General features: G+C 45.6%; 1 protein-coding gene across 1 annotated transcript in view; it reads left to right on the top strand.

Annotated features, from left to right (window-relative positions):
- RGS10 (regulator of G-protein signaling 10) overlaps nucleotides 1–20,511 on the top strand; it is a 55,341-nt gene that overhangs the window by 3,584 nt on the left and 31,246 nt on the right. Inside the window, exons 2-3 of the mRNA XM_006831404.1 lie at nucleotides 16,693–16,811; nucleotides 18,377–18,463. Of these exons, the coding sequence (XP_006831467.1) occupies nucleotides 16,693–16,811; nucleotides 18,377–18,463 (206 nt within the window). The remainder of the gene's footprint in view (nucleotides 1–16,692; nucleotides 16,812–18,376; nucleotides 18,464–20,511) is intronic.

Here is a 20,511-nt window from a genome sequence, read left to right as displayed (position 1 = left end):
TTGTTGTTAAGTACTGTGGAGTTGGTTCTGGCTCATAGTGACTCTACACAGGGTTTCCAAGGCTGTAAATCTTTACGGGAGCAGACCGCTGTGTTGGGATATTTACACCATGGAAATCAGCAAATGTTAAAAATCAATGTTCTCCCACAGCCCAGGAGAGTTTGTTTACCAGCTACATCAGTTTCCCCATCTGTAAAATGGATTTCGTAGAATTGTGAGCATGAGCTACTAAAACATACAAAGAATCTAGCTCCATACATGGCACATACACTGCCATTGAGTCGATTTGGATCCTGTAGGCCGAAGAACTGCTCCAAGACTTAGGTCCTATTGGGACAGTCCATCTTCTTCCTTGGAGTGGCTGGTGGATTTGAACCATCAACCTTGTGTTTAGTAGTCCAATACTTTACCCACTCTGCCACCAGAGAGCCTTTGGCACATACTAAAATCTCCAAGCCAAGCCCAGTGGCATCAAGTTAATTCTGACTCATAATGACTCTGTACAGGATTTCTGAGGCTGTAAATCTTTATGGGAGCAGAAAGCCTCATCTTCCTCCTTTGGGGTGGCTGATGTGTTTGAACTGGCGACCTTGTGCTTCTCAGCCCAGCACTTACCCTGCAGCATTTCCATAATTTTAGCTGATATCTGCCTAATAAGAAATCCTGGTAGCATAGTGGATTATGAGCTGAGCTGCCAATCACAAAGACAGCAGTTTGAATCTACCAGGTGCTTTTAGGGAGAAAGATGAGGCTTTCTGCTCCTGTAAAGATTTGCAGCCTTGAAAACCCTGCTACATACAGGGTTGCTATGAGTCAGAACTGACTCCACAGCATACCACCACTACCATCTGGCTAATGCCCTAGACCAGTGAGGACGGTTTGAACCATAAGGTTGGTGGTTCAAGCTGACAAGCCGTTCCTCAGAAACCCTATACAGGGTCTCTATGAGTCAGAACCTACTCAATGGCACTTAACAACAACAACAACGTCATTTACAGGTTACTTACTGCTTTGGATAGTTTTGGGGTTGATGTCTTCCACTTGGAACAGTGGAATCTTGGGTGAGGGTACATGGTTGGTTGGTGCTATTGTTTAAGGCCAGGTCACACCCCAGAAGGACTGGGAATGTTTTAGGGCCTCTCTCAGGGCGCAGGTTTATGATGAAATGCAGGTAGGTGGGTCACCGATAGTAAGGGCAGTAGGTAAGCTCTCTAGATTGATGTTGGCCTTGGACCCTAAGAGCCCGATTCCTTAGCATTTTTAGTTTGAAGTCTGCCTAATAGATGGGAAGGGACAAGTGAATCCCTCTGCTTATCACCCCCAAGCAATGGGAATGGAAGAGCCCAGTCATAAAAGGGGAGCTCAGAAGTCAAGTTAGTGGGGAGCCAGCCTTGTGTGTGGGGGGCATTCACGTGGGCTCCTTTCCCAGGCTTTGCGCTGAAAAAAAAAATTTTTTTTTTTCTTTTTTTGCCATTTTGGGTTATTTTTCTGAAAGATAGGCTCCCCATGTTTTGTAAACTTGAGGCCCTGCAAAAGTTGGGGTTCTTATTTGAGTACTGGCTGCAGCTCTGCCTCCCTGAGGACTTCCCTGCTTTTCAGCACACTGTCCCTAACAGAGGGTTTGGATTCCCAGTGTGGCATTGTAGGATCAGCACTGGAGTGTGAACCACAAGATTGGCAGTTCAAACCCACGAGCTGCTCCTTGAAAACCCATTCAGGGTCACTATGCACTAGGACTGACCTGACCACAACAACAACTCTTCCTTCCGAGTGGAATTTCTGGATTCGTCTTTCCATGGTTCCTCAAAGTTGGCTCCACCATCATGTAGGATGGGGAAGCAGGGGCTGATAAAATGCAGCTTCCTAGGCCTGGCCCGAGACCCACTGATTTATTCTCAGGGATAGGAGGCTGGAAGGGAGAAGAGGCTGTATTTTCAATAAGTGACCCAACTGATTCTTAAGCCACTGAAGTGTGAGGACCCTCTCAAAGGATTCTGTCCACCCTTTCTGCCGCCCCCTAAAGGCATGCATTGTTTATAACTGGGATGCTATCACCTGAAAAACCAGCTCAAAGTCACAGACCACCCCTCCCTTAGCCCTGGTCAGACTGAGGCATGATTTGCCAGAGGAATCCCCACACCTAACAAGTAGGTCGGGCACCTCCACGGGCCTGTTGGTCATACATGATCCCATTAAACCCTTGATAATGTTTTCAGATCTATTTCTGGGCTTAAGTTTTTATTTAAAGATGACAGCTTTGGCAGTTGGGGAATGTTCCCTTGAGGAACATCACTGGTCCAGGCCTGCAACTCTGGGTGGGCAGGCAGGCAACTGAGGGACAGGTCACATAGGTGTGGTCACCTGCCAGTCAGCCGTGTCTGCAGCCAGCTCTGAACTCCCAAGAAGGACCTGGGGTGAGGTGCATGGAGTGGGTGTCTCCTCCCTTGCTGTGAGACACGTGGGAACCAGGGCAGGGGCTTGTCTGGTCTTTTCTAGGTCTCCCGGGAGAACCAAGTCACTTCCCTCTCAGCCGGGCGCTAGGAGCCTGCTGTTTAAATGGTACTAAATTTACTCTCCCTGCTTCTTCTGCTTCTCCCAGATAGCGCTGGACTGGAGCCAGCAGGAATGGGGATGGGGTTAGGGGGGCCAGTCTGGGCACCAGCAGCAGTCCCTTGATAAGAACTGTCAGGAGGCACCCACAGGGCTGAAACAGTCTCCTGCAGTGTCCCTTCAAAGCCAGTTCCCAGATCTCAAGGCTGGCCAAGCTAACGCCTTCTGCCAACCCCTACTGCCTACCCTCTGCTGTCGATTCTGACTCACAGCGACCCCATAGGATAGAGTAGGTCGCCCCATAGGACTTCCAAGGCTATCTTCTCTACAGAAGCAGAAGGACACGTCATTCTCCTTCAGAGCGACTGGTGGGTTTGAACAGCTGACCTTTTGGTTAATAGCAGAGTACTTCATCACTGTACCACCAGAGCTCCTGCCAGCCACCCAAGGACCTCCAATCTGACCTGTCTTCCCTCTTACCCTGTTTGCCCCCTAAGACGCCCTCCTCTCCTGGCATTAAGCCTAGGTCTCGCTTGCCCCAGCATATCCCCCCTCCTTTCTGTCGTGACAGCGCTGGACTCTTCCAAGAGCCCACCAAAGTGCTTGGGGCCATCCATCTCAAAAGTGGCAGATTGGAGAACTCGAATCTCAGATCCAGGTCTAGGGTGGCATGCATGGCCACGCTGTACCTATTTGGCCTTTTGTGAAAATATGTTTGGAGAATTAATGTAGAACTGGGGTGGGGTGTGGTGGGCATTGGTGGTTAAGTGGTAGAATTTTTTCTTTACATGCAGGGAACCCAAGAGTCTGGTGTGGCGCTGTAGGATAAGCACTGGATTCCTAACCGCAAAGCAGAGTTAGCAGTTCAAACTGAAATGCACTTAACAACAAACAACATGTAGGAGACCCAGGTTCTCGTCCCGGTCAGCGCACCTCATTGGCTGAAAATGAGCCAGTGGAAGCCATATGGGTCATAGCAGTCTGATCTGCTGACCATGGGGATGGTTTAGGACTGGGCAGTGTTTTTTTTTTTTTTCATACACAAGTTATCCTATGATATGAGTTGTGATTCCTGCAATGTGTTGACTTTCCCCACCTCCACCCTGGGTACCCAGTGCCATTCATCCATGTCCTCTGCCCATCCCTTCCTTCTCTTCTTTGTCTTTGGGCAGTTGTTGCCCTTTCGGTCTCTAATAGTTGATTATTCTAAGGAGCACGTTCCTTCTAGGTGCTGTTTATTTTATTGACTTGTCTGGTCCTTGTCTGAAAGGTGATCTCTGAGTCAGAAGGGTGTCTTAGGGCTGTGGTCCCAGGTGTTCTTCCAGTCCATCAGATTAGTGAGTCTGATCACTTTTTTTTTTTTTTAAAGTTTTTATTGTGAATAATTATGTGTTAGTTTACATGGGTGAACATTAACTTTACATTCATCCTATTGTACTTTGTTTCATTGCAATGATCACAATCTCCTACATGCATCATCAAACACCCAAAGCGTACACCCCACACTCCTGCCCCCTGGCCACCAGCACACAGCCCCTCTCCCTCCCTGAGTCCAGAGTCCCCAGCCGCTCCTTCTGTCCCCGTCTTTGCCTCTGCCTCCATCCCTAGTGTCGCTGCCTTTCCAGACAAGGTCTCAATTTTCTTCCTTGATGGTTCCAAGAATTTCCACTTCTAGACTGCAAAATCAGCGGGTCCCCTCCTTTTGTTACCAAACATTTACATTTACCTTTCCAACACTCACTGTCAGACTTGATGGCAATCATTCCCTACTGAGCCACGGGAGTCCTTTCCCCCTTACCTTTTATTAATCCCATACAGACAGGTTCTGGTAGCGTAGTGGTTATGAATCGGGCTGCAAACCGCAAAGTCAGCAGTTCAAAACTATCAGCTGTTCCGCGGGAGAAAGATTTACAGCCTCGGAAACCCTGTACAGGGTCACTATGAGTTGGAACCGACTCCACGGTACACAGCCACAGCCACAGACAGGTTGGAAACAATTCAGTGAAAGTTATACCTTTCCCTGTATCCTCTGGAGCTAAGTTCCCTATTGAAAGCTTGTAAGCCAGTCACTTCTTGCCTTTGTAATCCCGACATTTTGGGTTGTTGTAAGTTCCCCCTCCCTGTCGGCCCTGTGAACCAAGGGGGTGGGAATGATCCTCACTGTAGAGATTTGTCTGCTCCTTTGTCATACTGCATCCACAAGCATAGGTCAAGATCATCCACTTACAGTGGGTTACTCCTTTTATTTTTCCTTCCCTATTTCTTCCTCTAGTCATGTTCTGATCATCTAGCCATTGATGCCAGGTCAAATGGGTACTATCTGCAAGTGTGGGTGTTCTTGTGCATCCCCCCTCTCTATAGCAGCTGGATGCTTCATACTCTGGGCAGCATTGTGTTCTGTTGTGCACGGTGTCACCCCAAGTCAGGGGCAGACTCGATGACAGCTAAGGGTAGTGTGGAGTTGACCCTTCCCTTCCTCCTTTCCTTTCTTCTGTTTTCCAGCAAGGCTGTTAAGAACAAAGCCACTATCATCTGTCTTTATCATTCCATATGAGAAAGGACACCCTAAGTAGTAGATAGACAGGGTCTATCTACTCTCCCACAGATAAAGACCTCTCCCAATTCAGGAGAATCTGCTATTGCTTCCAGGGAGGGTCTCTGGGTAGCCGAGGGACAGAGCTGTGCTCCTAGTTCACTGTGCTTCCTTTTGTGGTTCTGAATTTTGTCCCATGTGGTAGCATTCTCACCTTTCACTTAGGAGACCCCGATTCAACTCCCAGCCAGTGCAACTCAGAGGTAGCCACCATCCATAGCAACCTCAGTAGACTTGTATGTTTCCATGATGCATCCATGCTAAGACAGACCAGGAAGAAAGGCTATCTATACTTCCAAAAATCAGGCAATGAAAGCCCTACTATAGGTTGCAATGATCTGATCTCTTTGCAGATGGGTCCAACTCAACTACAGTATACAACAACAAATAAATGCAGTGAGCCATTTCAAGAAAAAGAAAAACCAAGACTGTCTTCATCCAAAGGTCACTTGACAAATATTTCTTTATTCTTCTTGCTCCAGTAAAGAAAATTTCATGGAAGTTGTGGTACACTGGGCATGTGGCATCTGGGAACCCCTAACTCCTCTTCTCAATTACTGTTAAGTTCTGTGGAAAAGAGGCCCCCACCTTTCATTTCTAGCATCTTGTACTTCTACTACATCCACCGGTTCTGTAGCAAGACAACCCCACCTTTGAGTTCTAACTCTCATCCACTTCCCTGCTTGTGCCTTTGGGCAAGTTATTTGTAAAATGGTGGCAACCATGAGCTCCACCTCCAAGGGTTGTTGTGACGTTTAGATGGGGTACAATCTATGACTCTGTAAATGCCACTTATTTTTAATGATTCTTATAGGAGCTCTGGTAGCATAGTGGTTATGAATCGGGCTGCTGTCCTCAGGTCAGCAGTTCGAAACTACCAGCTGTTCTGTGGGAGAAAGATGAGGCTTTCTGTTCCCGTAATGATTTACAGCCTCGGAAACCCTGTACAGGGTCACTATGAGTCGGAACCGACTCCACGGCACATAACAACAGCAACAACATACACATATATGGAGTCCTGGTGTGGCGCTGTGGGTTAATGCGTCAGAATGCAAAGTCATTTGAACTGCAAGGTCGGTGGTTCAAGCTCACCAGCTGCTCCTTGGAAACCCTAAAAAACAGGGTTGCTATGGGTCAGAATTGACTCAACGGCACTTAACAACAATATCCCTCTTCTTGGCTCCAGGCCCCCTCACCCAGTGCTGGCACAAAACAGAAAAATATATATCAGTTGTTGTTAAGTGCTGTCGAGTTCGTTGCGACTCATAGCAACCCTTTATAGGGTTTCCAAGAAGCAGCTAGCTGTTGAGCTTGAACTGCCAACCTTGAAGTTCAAATGGCTTTGCAATCTGCTGCATTAACCCACAGCACCACACAGGGTCAGTAGAAAGATATAAATATGTGCCAGACACTGTGCCCCTTGGTCTCAAAGATGACACCATTTACTTAACTGATATTGGGGGTGGGGTCACTTTTTTGCCTTGAGGCGAAGGTGGGGGTGGATGAAGCCAGGTAGGAGCAAAGGGCATGTGTATGCATGGTGGTCAGACTCCAGAGGAAACCGGGGGCTTCAGGAGAGTGAAGACAGTGGGTGTGGGTCTTCCATTTCACCCCCAGGACAGGCTTCAGAAGGTGATTTTATTCTTTCTGCTTTTGTCTAGAGAGCGAGGATTCTAAGGCGGCTGTAACAGTTCAGTCGGCAGTCTTACTTCCTTCCCTCTGCTAGAAACTGGAAACCAGTGACCATCTGTTGTTTGGTCCACTAAAAGAGGATGTTGAGGCTTGTTTTTCCTCTGGACCCAAGGGTGCCTGGGTGCCCCGAGGCTCCCTGCCTTACTTGGACCAAGCAGCTCTGGAAGGCAGTGTTGTCCGCTCTTTGAGGAGCTTGCTGGTGGAGTCCTGAGCATGGAATGTAAGGGGCTGTCCTCAGCCTGCTGGCTGACCCCAGGTGAGGCAGGGCTGTGGGCAGCATCCAGGGTAGACTTGGGGGGAGTGCAGGGGCTCCCTTTGCAGGTGTGCATTTGACTTGGAGGCTCCTGATCTTTTTGAAGAGGTGCTGAGATGCCCGTCCGGAGCAACTCTCTGTAACCTTTAACCTGTCCTTCTGCTCTTGTCTTTGGTGCTTCTCTTATGAGCCCTGGTTGTGCAGTGGTTAAGTGCATGCTCAGTGAAAGATTGGTTATTTGAACCCATCAGCTTCTCCTTGGGAGGAAAATGGGGCAGTCTGCTTCCATGAAGATTTACTGCCTTGGACACGCTATGGGCACTTCCACTCTGCCCTGCAGGGTCAATATGAATCCGAATTGACCTGCTGGCAACGGTTTTGGGTTGTTGTTGGTTTTTTTTCTTCTTTTTTTTTGCTAACTGCAGTTCACACAAAGCAATTTGCCAGGGGAATTGCATGCCTGCAGGGTACTTATTCTCAGGAGCTAGACCCTGGAGCAGATAAGCCTGTAAGTACTATTTAGATACAGTGTTTCCATTATCCAATTAGACTCACTAGTTGTAACTAACTGACTGCTTTTTTAAGTCCAGAAGATTTTTTGAAGTTTTCTTCCTTAAATAGAATACTCTGGAGGGGGTATAGGTGATGGCAGGTTCTAACTCAGTTTTGTGGGCTGTGCCTTTTATTGAAGACAACTCAGCAGAACCTTGTGAAGTTACTAATGGACTGTGTGACAAGGAGCCCTCGGGGCAGTGGACAAATTGCCCAGAGACGACTTGAAAGGTGAGCAGTTTAAATTACCAGCCCATCTGCAGGAGAAAGATGTGGCGGTCTGCTTCCTAAAAGATGGCAGACCCTATGGGACCGGCAGCTCTCCTCTGTCTTAACCCGTCACTGTGAGTTGAAATTGACTCAAGGGCATTGGATTAGGTTTTGGTTGTTTGGGGGGGGTGTTCACATATATGTGTATGTGAGTGTGTTACACCAAACTATTTTCAAATTTAGAGTTAACATATCTTTTTACCTTTTCTTTGTCTTAAATGTCTCTCTCTCTTTTTTTAGTTAAACATTTTTTTCCTGAACATTGAAGATGATAATTAGGACATAACCCCTTAGGATGTTGGTTCACTCTGTTGAGGAATCTGGATACCGTGGTGTTGTGTGCCATTGAGTCATATCTGATTCGAGACTGTGTGGGACAGAGCACAGCTGCCCCACAGGGTCACGGTTCCTAGCCTGTAAATATTTATAGGAGCAGATCGCCAGATTTTTTTCTCGCTTGGAGTAGCTGCTGGGTTTGAACAGCTGACTGTTCAGTCAGCAGTCTTGTGCTTTAACCACATGACTAGGATCCAATTTTATTTGGGGAAATGGCTTCCTGTGAACTTCTAGCAGGAATCCATGTGGTAAGGACTCCGATGGTTTTCTGTGTGGGTTTGTTTCCCGAAAGCAGAATGTCTGGAGAAGGTCTTATAGCTATGACCTCACAGCATGGATGAATAATGCATGACGCAGTAGACCCCAGCCATCTGTATTGTGATGCTGTGCCTGCCTTTGTCTAGAGTCAGAAACCAAGTGGAATCGCATGAAACTCAAAGGAAGGCATTGTGTGTGTGGTAGCATTGCTAGGTGGCTCTGCCACACTTGGGTGACTTGTTTCTGAGTGGAGTTGGACTCGTAACCAGTCTTTCCCCATGGTGTGATTTTACCAGTCTCTTAAAAAAAAACAACAAAAAACACACTTAGATTATCTGGGTTTGGGCCATGACTCCCAAACTCCCGGTTTCTTAGCTGTGCTAGGCTGTGCCTCAGTTCCCTTTTCTATAAAGTTGAGATGATATTAATCAGATCAAAAGGTTATTTTGTGAGCATTGAATGACTTAATATATTCAGAATGTTTGTAACAGTACCTCGTTAACCTGTTGCCATCAAGTTAGTTCGGACTCAGAGTGACCCTGTAGGACACAGTAGGATGCCCCCAAAACTGTCATCTTTATAGAAGCAGACTGACATGTTTTTCTCCCATAGAGTGACTGGTGGGTTTGAACCGCCAACCCTTTGGTTGGCAGCTGAGTGCTTAACCACTGTCCCATCATGGGTACTGGAGCAGTACCCAGAACATGGTAAATTTGTAAGTGGTAATTTGAACCACAAGGTCGGCAGTTCAAAGTCACCAACTGCTCCTTGGAAACCTATAAGGGTCACTATGAGTCGGAACAGCATTTAACAACAACTGTTATTATTATCAGCACCTGGCAAGTGAACTGAAGCTAAATTTATTGAAACATAAATACTATTGTTGTTGACTCGGTTCTAACTCATAGCAACTCTGTTTAGGGTTACCAAGAAGCAACTGGTGGGTTTGAACTGCCGAACTTACAGTTAGCAGTCTAGTGCTTATCCTACAGTGACACACCAGGGCTCCAAAAAGTGTGCTTTGTAATAGATAATGGGTCTGGCTGAAAAAAACAAAAAACAACTACATGTACAAAAATTTAAGATCTCAAATGATTAAAAGGGCCTGTTGTTAAGTGCTGTTGAGTTGGTTCCAACTCTTAGCGACCTTGTATAGGGTTTCTGAGGAGCAGCTGGTGGGTTTGAACCACAAACCTTGTGATTAGCAGTCCGGTGCTTATCCTACAGCATCATACCAGGACTCCTTAAAGGACCTCTGAGATTAAAAAAATAATAAGTTATGCTCCCCCTCACCCAAATTGGGAAAATTTTTGACAATAGAACGCAACAACAATAAAACATAAATAGAGCAAGAGAAAATGGAAACCAATTTGTTATCACAAACAGCTCTTTGCCAGCTGGAGAGATCTTAAAACTGCTAGAAAAAATGATTAATGCTTTTTCCACCTTTGTATTTCAAATGTGCTTTCTTGTGTAATCCTTTTAAAATGGAAACTTTTATCAATGAGAAAAGGAGAGGCTATCGGAAGTTGAGTTTGCAGGAATTGGGAAGCAGTGAGGTCTTGCCTCTGTGTATTTTTACTTTGAAAAATATTTGAGAAAGGTTATTTCTTTCTTCTGTACATTACTGAGCTCAGGATAGCATTTAAAGTGGACCAAGATGCTGAGAGAGCCTTTTCTTGATGCATATAATAATGGCAGAAGGATTCTGAGCGGGGAAGTGTCTTGCCCCAAGTTAAAGGGTAATCTCCAGGCAGTGCCAAATGAAGTTGACCTCAGCCCAGGCTCATTGGAGCTTTGGGATAATGGCTTGGAAAAGAGAGATGTCATTAAGTGAATGGAGTTTGTCAAAGATGCGCCATAAAGATCTGTCTATCTAAATGGAGCCAATCAAGAAGGTGAGAAGAAAAAAAAGAGGCATAGCCAAAATCTAAATCAAAGTTGACAGACTTTGAAAAAATCGAAATCAGTATTTCTGGGAAAAGTGAAGTAACATGACAGAAAGATCATGGGCAAGAGAATCTTGTAGAAAGGTCTGGAGGGAGTTGGTCTTTATCCAGGGCCCCAGAGCCAGGAAACCAGATTTATGCAGACTTTTCTTTTTAAACTGTGGCTATGGGAGAAAGAGCAGGCTTTCTGCTCCCATAAAGATTTATAGCTTCGGAAAACCTATGCAGGGTCACTTGGAGTTAGAACTGACTCCATGGCACACCACCACCACTACCACCACCACCACCACTGAGAGGAATTGTGTCTTGGTGTACTTCCTGAGGCATCCCTGAAAATTCCAAGCTCTTCCCCAATAGTGTCAGTGGGAAGGGTATTTCAATACATTTGGTGGAGGAAATTGTAGTCTACGAGGAGTTAATGGAAGTACCCACCAGTTTCCTAACTATGTTCCCAAGAGCCCTGGGGTTCTAGAACTGTGGTCCCAGTGGGCACAATTGCACTCCCACATGGATCCCTTATACGGGCTCTATCCCAGTGAGTGGTTCCTTAGCTGGGTCTCCTTGGACAGGTCATTGCAGCCTGTGGGCCTTTGTTTCTCAGTCTAAAAACAGGTGGGGAATCTTTTTTCTGCCAAAATTTGTAACATCATTCACGGACCATACAAAATTATCAACTTAAAAATTAGCCGGCTGTATTTGGTCAGATATACTTAATTAATTCACCCCTAGTGTGATGGCTGGAATCCTGGTGTGTGGCTGTGGGTTAATGTGCTGGACTGCAGAGTTGGTTTGAACTGCAAGGTTGGAGGTTCAAGCTTAACAGCTGCTCCTCGGGAACCCTATACAGGGAGTGTCGCTATAGGTCGGAACCGACTCTACAGCACTGAACAAAAACAATGTGATGGTTGGAGTCCTGGTGTAGTGCTGCGGGTTAATGCGCTGGACTGCAAGGTTGGTGGTTCAAGCTTACCACTATGAGTCAGAACTGACTTGACGGCACTTAACAGTAATGAGGTTGGCCCAGGATCAGGCCGTGTTTTGTTCTGCTGTGCATAAGGTCACTGTGAGTTGGTACCAACTCGATTGGCACCTAACAACAACAACAATGTGATGTTTGAAATTGTGATTGCCTTGGCTGTCCTGGTGTGGCATTGCAGGATAAGCAGTAGACAAGGTCGATTTGAACTGCAAGGTCAGTTCAAACTCCTCTGCTGTTCCTTGGAAGCCCTATACAGGGTCGCTATGAGTCAGAACTGACTTGAAGGCACTTAACAACAACAACAACGTGATGGCTGGAAGTGCGGTTGCCTTGGCAGGGCCAGACCAAATTACGCTGTGGGTTAGTGAGCTGGACTGCAAAGTAGGTTTGAACCTCAAAGTTGGTGGATCAAGCTCTTCAGCCGCTCCTCGGAAACCTTGTGCAGGGTCGTTATGGGTTGAAACCAACTTGATGGAACTTAACAACAATAACATATGGCTCACGGGCCGGACAGTCCCCACCCCTGCTATAAAAGAAGGGGCTTGGAAAAGCTCATCAGGGGCAGTGGTGTTTCACTGGTAGAATTTTCACCTCTAACTTATGTGGGAGATCCGGGTTCATTCAGTTCCTGGCCAGTGTTCCTCAGGAGCAGCTTTTACTTACCTGTTATTGAAGGTTTAGGAGGTGCTGTGATGCTTAACAAGGAGTTCTGGTAGCGTAGTGGTTACGAATCAGACTGCTAACCTCAAGGTCGGCAGGTCGAAACTACCAGCAGTTCCTCGGGAGAAAGATGAGGCATTCTGCTCCCGTAAAGATTTACAGTCTCGGAAACCCTGTACAGAGTCACTATGAGTCGGAACTGACTCCACAGAATTTAGCAACAACATGATGCATAACGGAGTCCTGGTGTGGCACTGTGGGTTAATCGCTGGACTGCAAAGTCAGTTTGAACTGCAAGGTGGATGTGTAAGCTCACCCAGTCGCTCCTTGGAAACACTATACAGGGTCGCTATGGATCGGAACCAATTTGACAGCTCTTAACAAGAACAATAATGAGGATGCTGAACAGGCATCAGCAAAGCTTCTAATTTGAGATAGACTAAGAATAAAGACCTGACAGTCCAGTTCCAAAAATCAGCCAATGAAAACTCCAGGAGTCACATGGTCCTATCTGCAGCTGATTATGGGGATGGTGACATATTTTGTCCCATTGTGCATGGGGTTGTCATGAGTTGGGCTGACTTGGTGGCAGCTAAGAACGGTAGGCCAGCTTAATTTTTCAGTTGTAAAAATGTTTGTTCTATACAAAAAAGATTACAGTATGAAATAAAGGGGCGGGAGCAATTGTCGAACATTGGGGGCCGACCTGGAACACCATGGGCTAAATGGGGATCCACCACATGTATTTATTTGCAAGGCAGCATGGCAGTCAAAACCCAAATGTGGTTTGGTTTATTATTGAAAAGCGTGTCAAGAGTTTTGGAGTGACTTCAGACCAAGGTTGAAAACTCATGGTCAAGGTTGTCATTCTGCAGTCGCCAGAGAAATCCATGACTGCTGAGGATTGTTCCTGGAACAGCAGACTCACGTCTGTCTTTATTTACTTAAGAGAAGGCTACAAGCAGAATGGAGCAAACTGCCAAGTGATGCTCTGCATGAAGAACAGAAGAACAGATGAGTAAAATGCTTGGAGTTGGAATCATCTCTGTTGCAGACGATTCTAATTGTCCATGGTCTTTTCATTCGCTGTAAACTTTGTTGGGAAGAAGCACTCTCATTACCAAGAAAACAGGGAACTAATTTAATAATACCCAGAAACTGAAGAGTCACTTTAGAGAAGGGTGGGGTCCATTTGGCGATGTACTTGAGTGGGCTTACTACTCTCAAGGAGGAGAATGGCTGTATCTTAAGTAATTCTCATGTATATTTTATCTCCAGTGTATATTGTAACCCTTCCTCCACTGAGTGTATTGCTTCTGCTTCATTTAGCCCATTAGCCAATGAATATCTGAAATCCAGGCTGTTTTCTCCCTGGCTGGGAGATGGGACTCTTAGCAGTTAAGAGATTATCACATGTGTTGATCCCCAATAGACCGTCCATCCGAGAAGCTGAGTTATCATTAAGGCCAGTGAGTTCTATTACAATTTTTCTCTAAAAAACATCTCGCTCTATGACTCCAGCTATTTGCAACAATTGATATTGATAGGACTTTTTGTTTATCCTTTTAACGTGATTGATTGATCTTGGGTCAATACATTTTCTGCTGATTCCTAAAGTTTATTTTCTCCGGGATGCAAACTTTACTTTCTAGAAACATGTCTCTGTTTTTGGAAGAAAAAGAAATCAGCAAGGGAACAAGTGTTAGTGGTATAAATAGTTCACTGGAAGGGTCATGATTTTAAGGAACTGATGTGCATGAAGAGTCGGCTGTGAGGCAAGTCGGCTGCGAGATACCGGAAGGCTTCTTCTTTTAATCCTTAGGATACCCCAATGTTATGGGGGTGATCTTCATTTTACACTCATGAATTTTGTCCTAGATTACACAGTTTGAGCTGTCCAAACAGGATTTGGAACCTGGGTCTGTCTGAAGTGACATTCCATGGTTCCCCCTGAAGCGTCTGAGGGCGCAGCTGTATGGTCACTTCCTTCTTCGGGCAAGTAGCCAGGCTGTTAGTTGGAGTTCCTTTCCTCTCCTCCCCTTTTGTCAGGAGGCTTTTAAAGCATCTTGATTCAGGGGTGCATCATTTGTTTGCTCTGTACACCAAGACGTGAGAACACTTGATGGGACTCATCAAAATGCCATTGTTGTTGTTAGGTTTCCCAGAGCCGTTTTCTAGCCTGTGATAATATTATTGTATTTTTCTTTTATCTTTTTATTATGAATTGGGTGATGGTTTATAGAGCAAATAAGTTTTCTATTCCACAATTCATGCACATTTTGTTTCATCTCATCAGCGGCATTCTCCACAATGCCAACTATCCCACTTCCTCCCCGTGTTTCTCCATTTCCATTCTTCCTTCCCTAACCCTTCTGAACTTTGTCATTAGGTAAATGCTGCACTTCTGATCTCAAATGAGTGCATTTTCTAAGGTGTATGTACTTCTGTAGTGTTATTGTACCTCTTTCAACCTGTCTGTTGTTGGACTGAAAATTCTGCCTTGGGAGTTGAGTTCATTTCCAGACCTGAAGGGTGACTAGGGGTCATAGGTTTGGAGGTTCCACCAGTCTTGATCTGACCAATAAGCCTGGTCTTTTTAAAAATGATTTTAAGTTTTGTTCCATATTTTTTCTCACTCTATCCAGGACTTCTTACTGTGATCTACTCCAGAACAGTTGGTAGTGCAGCTGGGCACCATCCAATCCTTCTGGTCTCAGCATTGTGGGCTGATGTGGAGTCCATTAGTTCATTAGTTCACTGAACTAATTGTTTCCATGTATCTTTAATTTTCTGCACTTTTCTTTGTTCCGGACGGGGAGGGACCAATAGTTGCAGCTTCTTGTTGTTAAGTGCCATTGAGTCGGTTCCGACTCATAGGGACCTTGTATAGGGTTTCCCAGGAGCGGCTGGGTGGTTTGAACTGCTGACTTTGTGGTTAGCAATCCAGTGCGTATCCTCCAGTGCCACGCCAGGACTCGGTTGTATTTAGTAGACTGTAATCTTGACAGGTACAGATTACCAGATCTTTCTCCCTCTCCTCTCAAAAAGCCACTGGTTGAGTTCGAACCTCCAGCCTCCCAGTCAGCAGCTGAATGCTTAGCTGTTGTGTGACCTTGGGTCCTTGTCACCAAGATTAATGATGTTTTATGTAATATTTTACAAAAATAAATAAATGAAGGCAAAACGACCTGTAATAAGCAAAATTTCAGAATTAGAAGTTAAGATAGAGTTAGTAACAATGTGGCATGCCATGGGTCTTAGAGGATAAACACTGAACTCAGATCACAAAGTTAGTGATTTGAGCCCACCCACAAGCCATGCGCGCTGTGGGAGAAAGATGAGGCTTTCTGCTCCTGAAAAAAAAAATTACAAGCCTCAGAAGCCCTCTACAGGGTCACTGTGAATCAGAACCAACTCAAGGGCACTTCACAACAACAAATTAATGATGTGATGTGGAACCTTTTTGGAGCCTGAGATAGCAAAGGGGGGAAATCAGTATACTTATATTTATTTAAAATGTCAGTGTCCTATTCATCACATCGTGGATTTCTTTTTTTTTTTTTTTAAGTTTGTATTATGAATTGAGTGATAGTTTATATGGGAGAACCTCAGTTTTACATTCATCGCTTCATTGTAATGAGTACTATTCTCCTCCATGCATCATTATTCAACAGCATTTGCTTCTATTCACTCTGGTTTTTTGTTGTCATTGTTATATGTTTTGGGGGATGTACACAAAAACACTCAGGAGTATATAATCCTTTAAACAACCAAAGGGCACATTCTGCAAACTTGCCTCCTGGCTGGCACAGCCTTTCTCTTCCCATGAGTCTAGAGTTCTTTCTTCCTCTCTCCATGTCATCACCTCTGCCTCCACTCTGGATAAGGTCCTGCATTCCACTCATGCTCTTCTCCCTTGATGGTCCTAGGGTCCTCTGTTCCTGGACAGTAAGATTAACTACTCCCCCCTTTTTGTTATAAAACTTCTACATTTACAGTTGTGACAGTCATATCGTGGATTAAAAATAATAACAATAATTGCAAACAAATTTAATTTATCTTGATGCCTGAGTTGTCTTGGCAACCCGTTTAAATTTTGCACCTGAGGCAAGTGCCTCACCTGGTCCAGATCCTGGTCCAGGTTAACACTTCAGTTTATGTTCCAGGCAGTGAGTGAGGTGCTGGGGATACAAGAACTTACACAAGAGCCTTCAGACTAGGAGGAGTCGGTCATTCAAACGAGGCACAACGGTTATCCTGAGACTGTGCACTGTGTGTCATATGACCTTGTTCAGTCCCCTGGGAGAAAACTTGAGTGATACTTAGGCTGCCTGGGAGCAGGCCAGAGGATACATGGATGGGCTGGGCTCCACCAAAGGATGGATGGAGAGTATCAAGGGAATGACCAGCTGCTTTATTGCTCTGAGCCTCAGTTTTCCTCATCTGTAAAATGGATGAGATGTAAGGCTGCCTCATGGGGTTGTTGAGCAGATGAGGGTCAGTTAGTTGTGATGGCAGTGCTGTTGAGGACCCTGTACACAGACGTTATTATACAGCAGTATCTTTGGGCCACATAACCAGTCTGACCTTTGTTTTGCAGACATTCACGACGGGGATGGGAGCTCCAGTAGCAGCCACCAGAACCTTAAAAGCACAACCAAGTGGGCAGCCTCCCTGGAGAATCTGCTTGAAGACCCAGAAGGCGTGAAGAGATTTAGGGTTTGCCCTTTTCATTGTTGACCGGGAACTGATGGAGAGCGTGAGGTGGTTTAGAAGAGTATAGGGGGGTGGGGCAGGGGGAAATTGGGCCCATGTTCAATACTGTCCTCACTTGGAAAGTCACTGGGTGGCACATACAGTTCGCACTCAACTACTAGCTTAAAAGTTGGTGGTGTGAGCAGCATCAAGGAAGAAAGTCCTGGTGGTCATTTTTCTTGACAATTACAGCCAAGAAAGCCCTATGGGGCAGTTCTGCCCTGTAAGACATGGGGTTGTCATGAGTCAGAATCGACTTAACAGCAGTGGGGTTGGTTTTTGATTTGGCCCCACTTTGAGAGCGAAGACTACCCATCTGCCGTTACCAAGGTGGGCTAACCCCAAGGGGCATACAATCTGTTACCAGTTTGGAGAGGTGAGCGTGATGGAAAAAGACGAAGTTCGTAGGCGACCTGTTTGTTAGAGGAATTCCAGTGCTGGGAAGGGCCAGTCTGCAGCTATTTGATCTGAAGTTTTGCTATCATGTGCTTCGGGGATTCTTAGGGTGCCATTAACCACAGAGGAAGAGAGCTGGGCAAAGCAGAGAGGAGGCCGAGGGCTGGGGAAGTGTCTGGAAATAACCGTTCAGCCCAGCAGAAACCCCAGGAGAACCACAGGCAAATTTCAATGATGTTTTGAGTCCCACCAACCTCTGTTGGGTCAGGCCAGGGTAACCCTAATGCTGACAGTCTCCAGAGAGGGGGTAGTGGGCAGGACCAGGGACCCTAACATTCCTAGACATGGGGCTGTTGTAAATCTCGGGGTACAAAGGGAGAGCAGCTAGGGCCAACTCCCCAACATCTGCCAAGAGAAAACAAACTACGAGTCGACTGTCATTTTCATTATGGCATTTTTAGAAATGTTTAATACATTTTCTTCTGTTAAAAAACACACACATACACAAAAGAAAAAAACCCAAGAGTCTGATTTTCAAGGAATGTCCTTTGTTTAAACACTGTCTGGGAGGAATTAATTTATCTTCCGTTGTGATTTACTTTTTAGTAATTTATTGTCAGCTAGAATTGTTAGTGGAGTCTTGTTTCATTTTCATTTCCTGAAGATGTCAAATGCATGTGGGATTCTGGCTTTAACATTAAACATGCACTCTGCTATACAGGGTGGGATTTTTAAAGGTTAATTGAGCCATGCTTAATTGCCAGATTTTTCCAAATCAGTGTTTTGTGACATTGACCACAATCCCCACAATGTTAACAGCACTCTTCTGACTTCCTCCCTATGTTCACCATTTCCCTTTGTCCTTCTTCCCTCTTCCTTCCTGTCTCCTGTGAGCTTTATGCCTGGACAAATGCTCCCTTTTGATCTCACATGGTTGATTATTCCAAGGAGTGTGTACTTCCTTCGTGTTTTGTGTAATTTATAAACCTATCTATCGGATGACTGGAAGTTGAGTGATGGGTAAACCCAATTCCAGATTTGATGAGTGTCTAAGGGTCATAGTCTTGGGGGAAACAAGAAAAACACATTTTTTAAAGGCGTTTTACTGTGTGCTATTTTTCTTTTACCTATAGGAGTTTTTAAAAAAGGAATTCAGTGAAGAAAATGTTTTGTTTTGGCTAGCATGTGAAGATTTTAAGAAAATACAAGATAAAAAACAGGTATGCCTTCGATTCTGTAATCATTGTCTTGATTTGTTGTTTTTCTCCTTTATAAAGTTACAACTGCTTTTCCAGTAGATTCTGACATTGCCTGAAGAAATCTGGTTCACACTGGACTTGGAAGGAGGTTTAAGTTTCAGGCTGGATATCTTGTGTTGGTCAAGTAATTATTTTAAAAACATTGTGTGAATCTTTTTAAAATAATGGACAAGTATTTTAAATAAAAATAACGATTTATGTCATCTAGAGTTTATCACTGCCCCCGATGCTTTCTTTTCCTCATGAATAAGTTATGAGGGTGTTTCCCCTAGAGTTTGCTGTGTTGGCATTTTGTACGGAGGTAGGGAAACGCTAAGTGGATGTGTCGGGATAAAAAGCACATGTGCGTCAGATGGATTGTCAGTTATTCAATATTTCCTTACCAAATTCTCCGTGGTTGGCAGACACTCTGCTTGGATGTTTCTGTTCTCCTGGGTAGATGTGTCTTTGTGGAAGTAGCCGATACCAGCTTTGTGTCAGTTTCTGTATATGGCAGCTGGAGTCTCCATCATTGAAGACTGGGTGAGATGAGGATGATGGATTGAGTGTGTTTATAAGATGCATGTCTGTGTCTTTATAAGAGGTTACCAGCTACAGGGGCCAGGTTGTTGTTGTTGAGTGACGTTGAGTTGGTTCTTACTCATAGTCACTGTATAGGGTTTCTAAGGAGCAGCTGGTAGGTTTGAACTGCCGACCTCCTGGTTAGCAGTCTAGTGCTGATCCTATAGTGCCACACGAGGAGTCCTGGACGCAGTATGAGTGAGTAAGGATTCTGAAGGAAGGCAGGAGGGCCAGTGAACATGGTCTCTGAGATGTTCCAGATGTTTCCTGCTTCAAGTTCTGCCTTCCCCAAGTCACTGATGGCAGTAGTTTCTTGGGTCTCTCCCTTGACCACTTTTGCTCTAAGGGCCCTTTCTTCCATCTTCAGCCCAGGACTGCCTGCTTGTTTTTTTCAGAGAAGCCAGGCATTTGAATTCTTCTGTGGAACTGTCTGATTTTCAAATGTTGGAACTACATTTTGAGAAAGTTCAAACCTTGCCTGCCAAACCAAGCACAGCGCCGGCAGATGTGGCTTGTGGCAGCCAGGCTAGAGTCTCTACACAGTGTCTCCAAAAGCTGGAATCCAAGAGGCCAGCTGTTGTCAAACCTTTGCAGGCAGCCGCTGGGAGAATGTATATCCTGGCTTCCTCAGAGGCTCTGCAGATGCAGACACAAGTCCCCCACATTGGGGCCGTGGGACCGTCCTGCTGCCTTTGACGCAGTCAGTGGACTCCTGTAAGCTTGGGTTTCCTGGTGGGCCTGGAAACCCTGGCTCTTGGCTTTACTTCCCTTTGGATCCTTCTCCTTTCAGGTTAAACGGCTTGAGTCTATTGGAGGGTGGATTATCTCTGGTGTGTGTGTGTGTGTGTGTGTGTTTGTGTTTGAGAGAGAGAAAGAGAGGACAGTGGGAGGTCCTTCTCTGGAAAGCTGTGGTGTGGGCTGACCTCCTTTGGGGGCAGGAGTGTCCCTTGTTCTTTGTCCTCAGCACTCAAGACAACCATCAATAAATTCTGGGCTGTGCAGCAGATGGGGAGGCCTGGTGGCTGGCTGGTATTTGAAAAATGGGAAGCTTGAGTTCACCCAGAAGTACCTCAGAAGAAAGGTCTGGCAATCAACTTTGAAAATTCAGCCACTGAAAACCTTGTGGAGCACAGTTCTGCTCTGACATACACGGAGTTGGGGGGTCAAGTGATGTGTCCAGTCTCACCCTAAGATGACAATTCAGAGTCCACAGGCGAACAGAATTCACACATCTGATTTGTCCTGTGCATTGTAGGGATGGGCCCAGAGGTCGGCCTGCCCACTCCTTGCTTGTAGACAAGGAAGTTGAGGTCCAGGGAAAGGAAGTGGGTCCCCCACCCTGACCTGCTGTTGCAGAGTTGGGCTTGAAGTAGCACCCTCGATTTCACTCGGTCCTTCCCCCCCACACACACACCCTGAAGTCACTCCTTGTCGGGTGCTGCTCAGTG

The sequence above is a fragment of the Chrysochloris asiatica genome, unplaced genomic scaffold, assembly GCF_000296735.1.
Source record: "Chrysochloris asiatica unplaced genomic scaffold, ChrAsi1.0 scaffold00003, whole genome shotgun sequence".
Taxonomy (NCBI): Eukaryota; Metazoa; Chordata; class Mammalia; order Afrosoricida; family Chrysochloridae; genus Chrysochloris; species Chrysochloris asiatica.
Note: the sequence above shows the minus strand (reverse complement) of the source record. Positions and strands in the feature narration are given on the sequence as shown.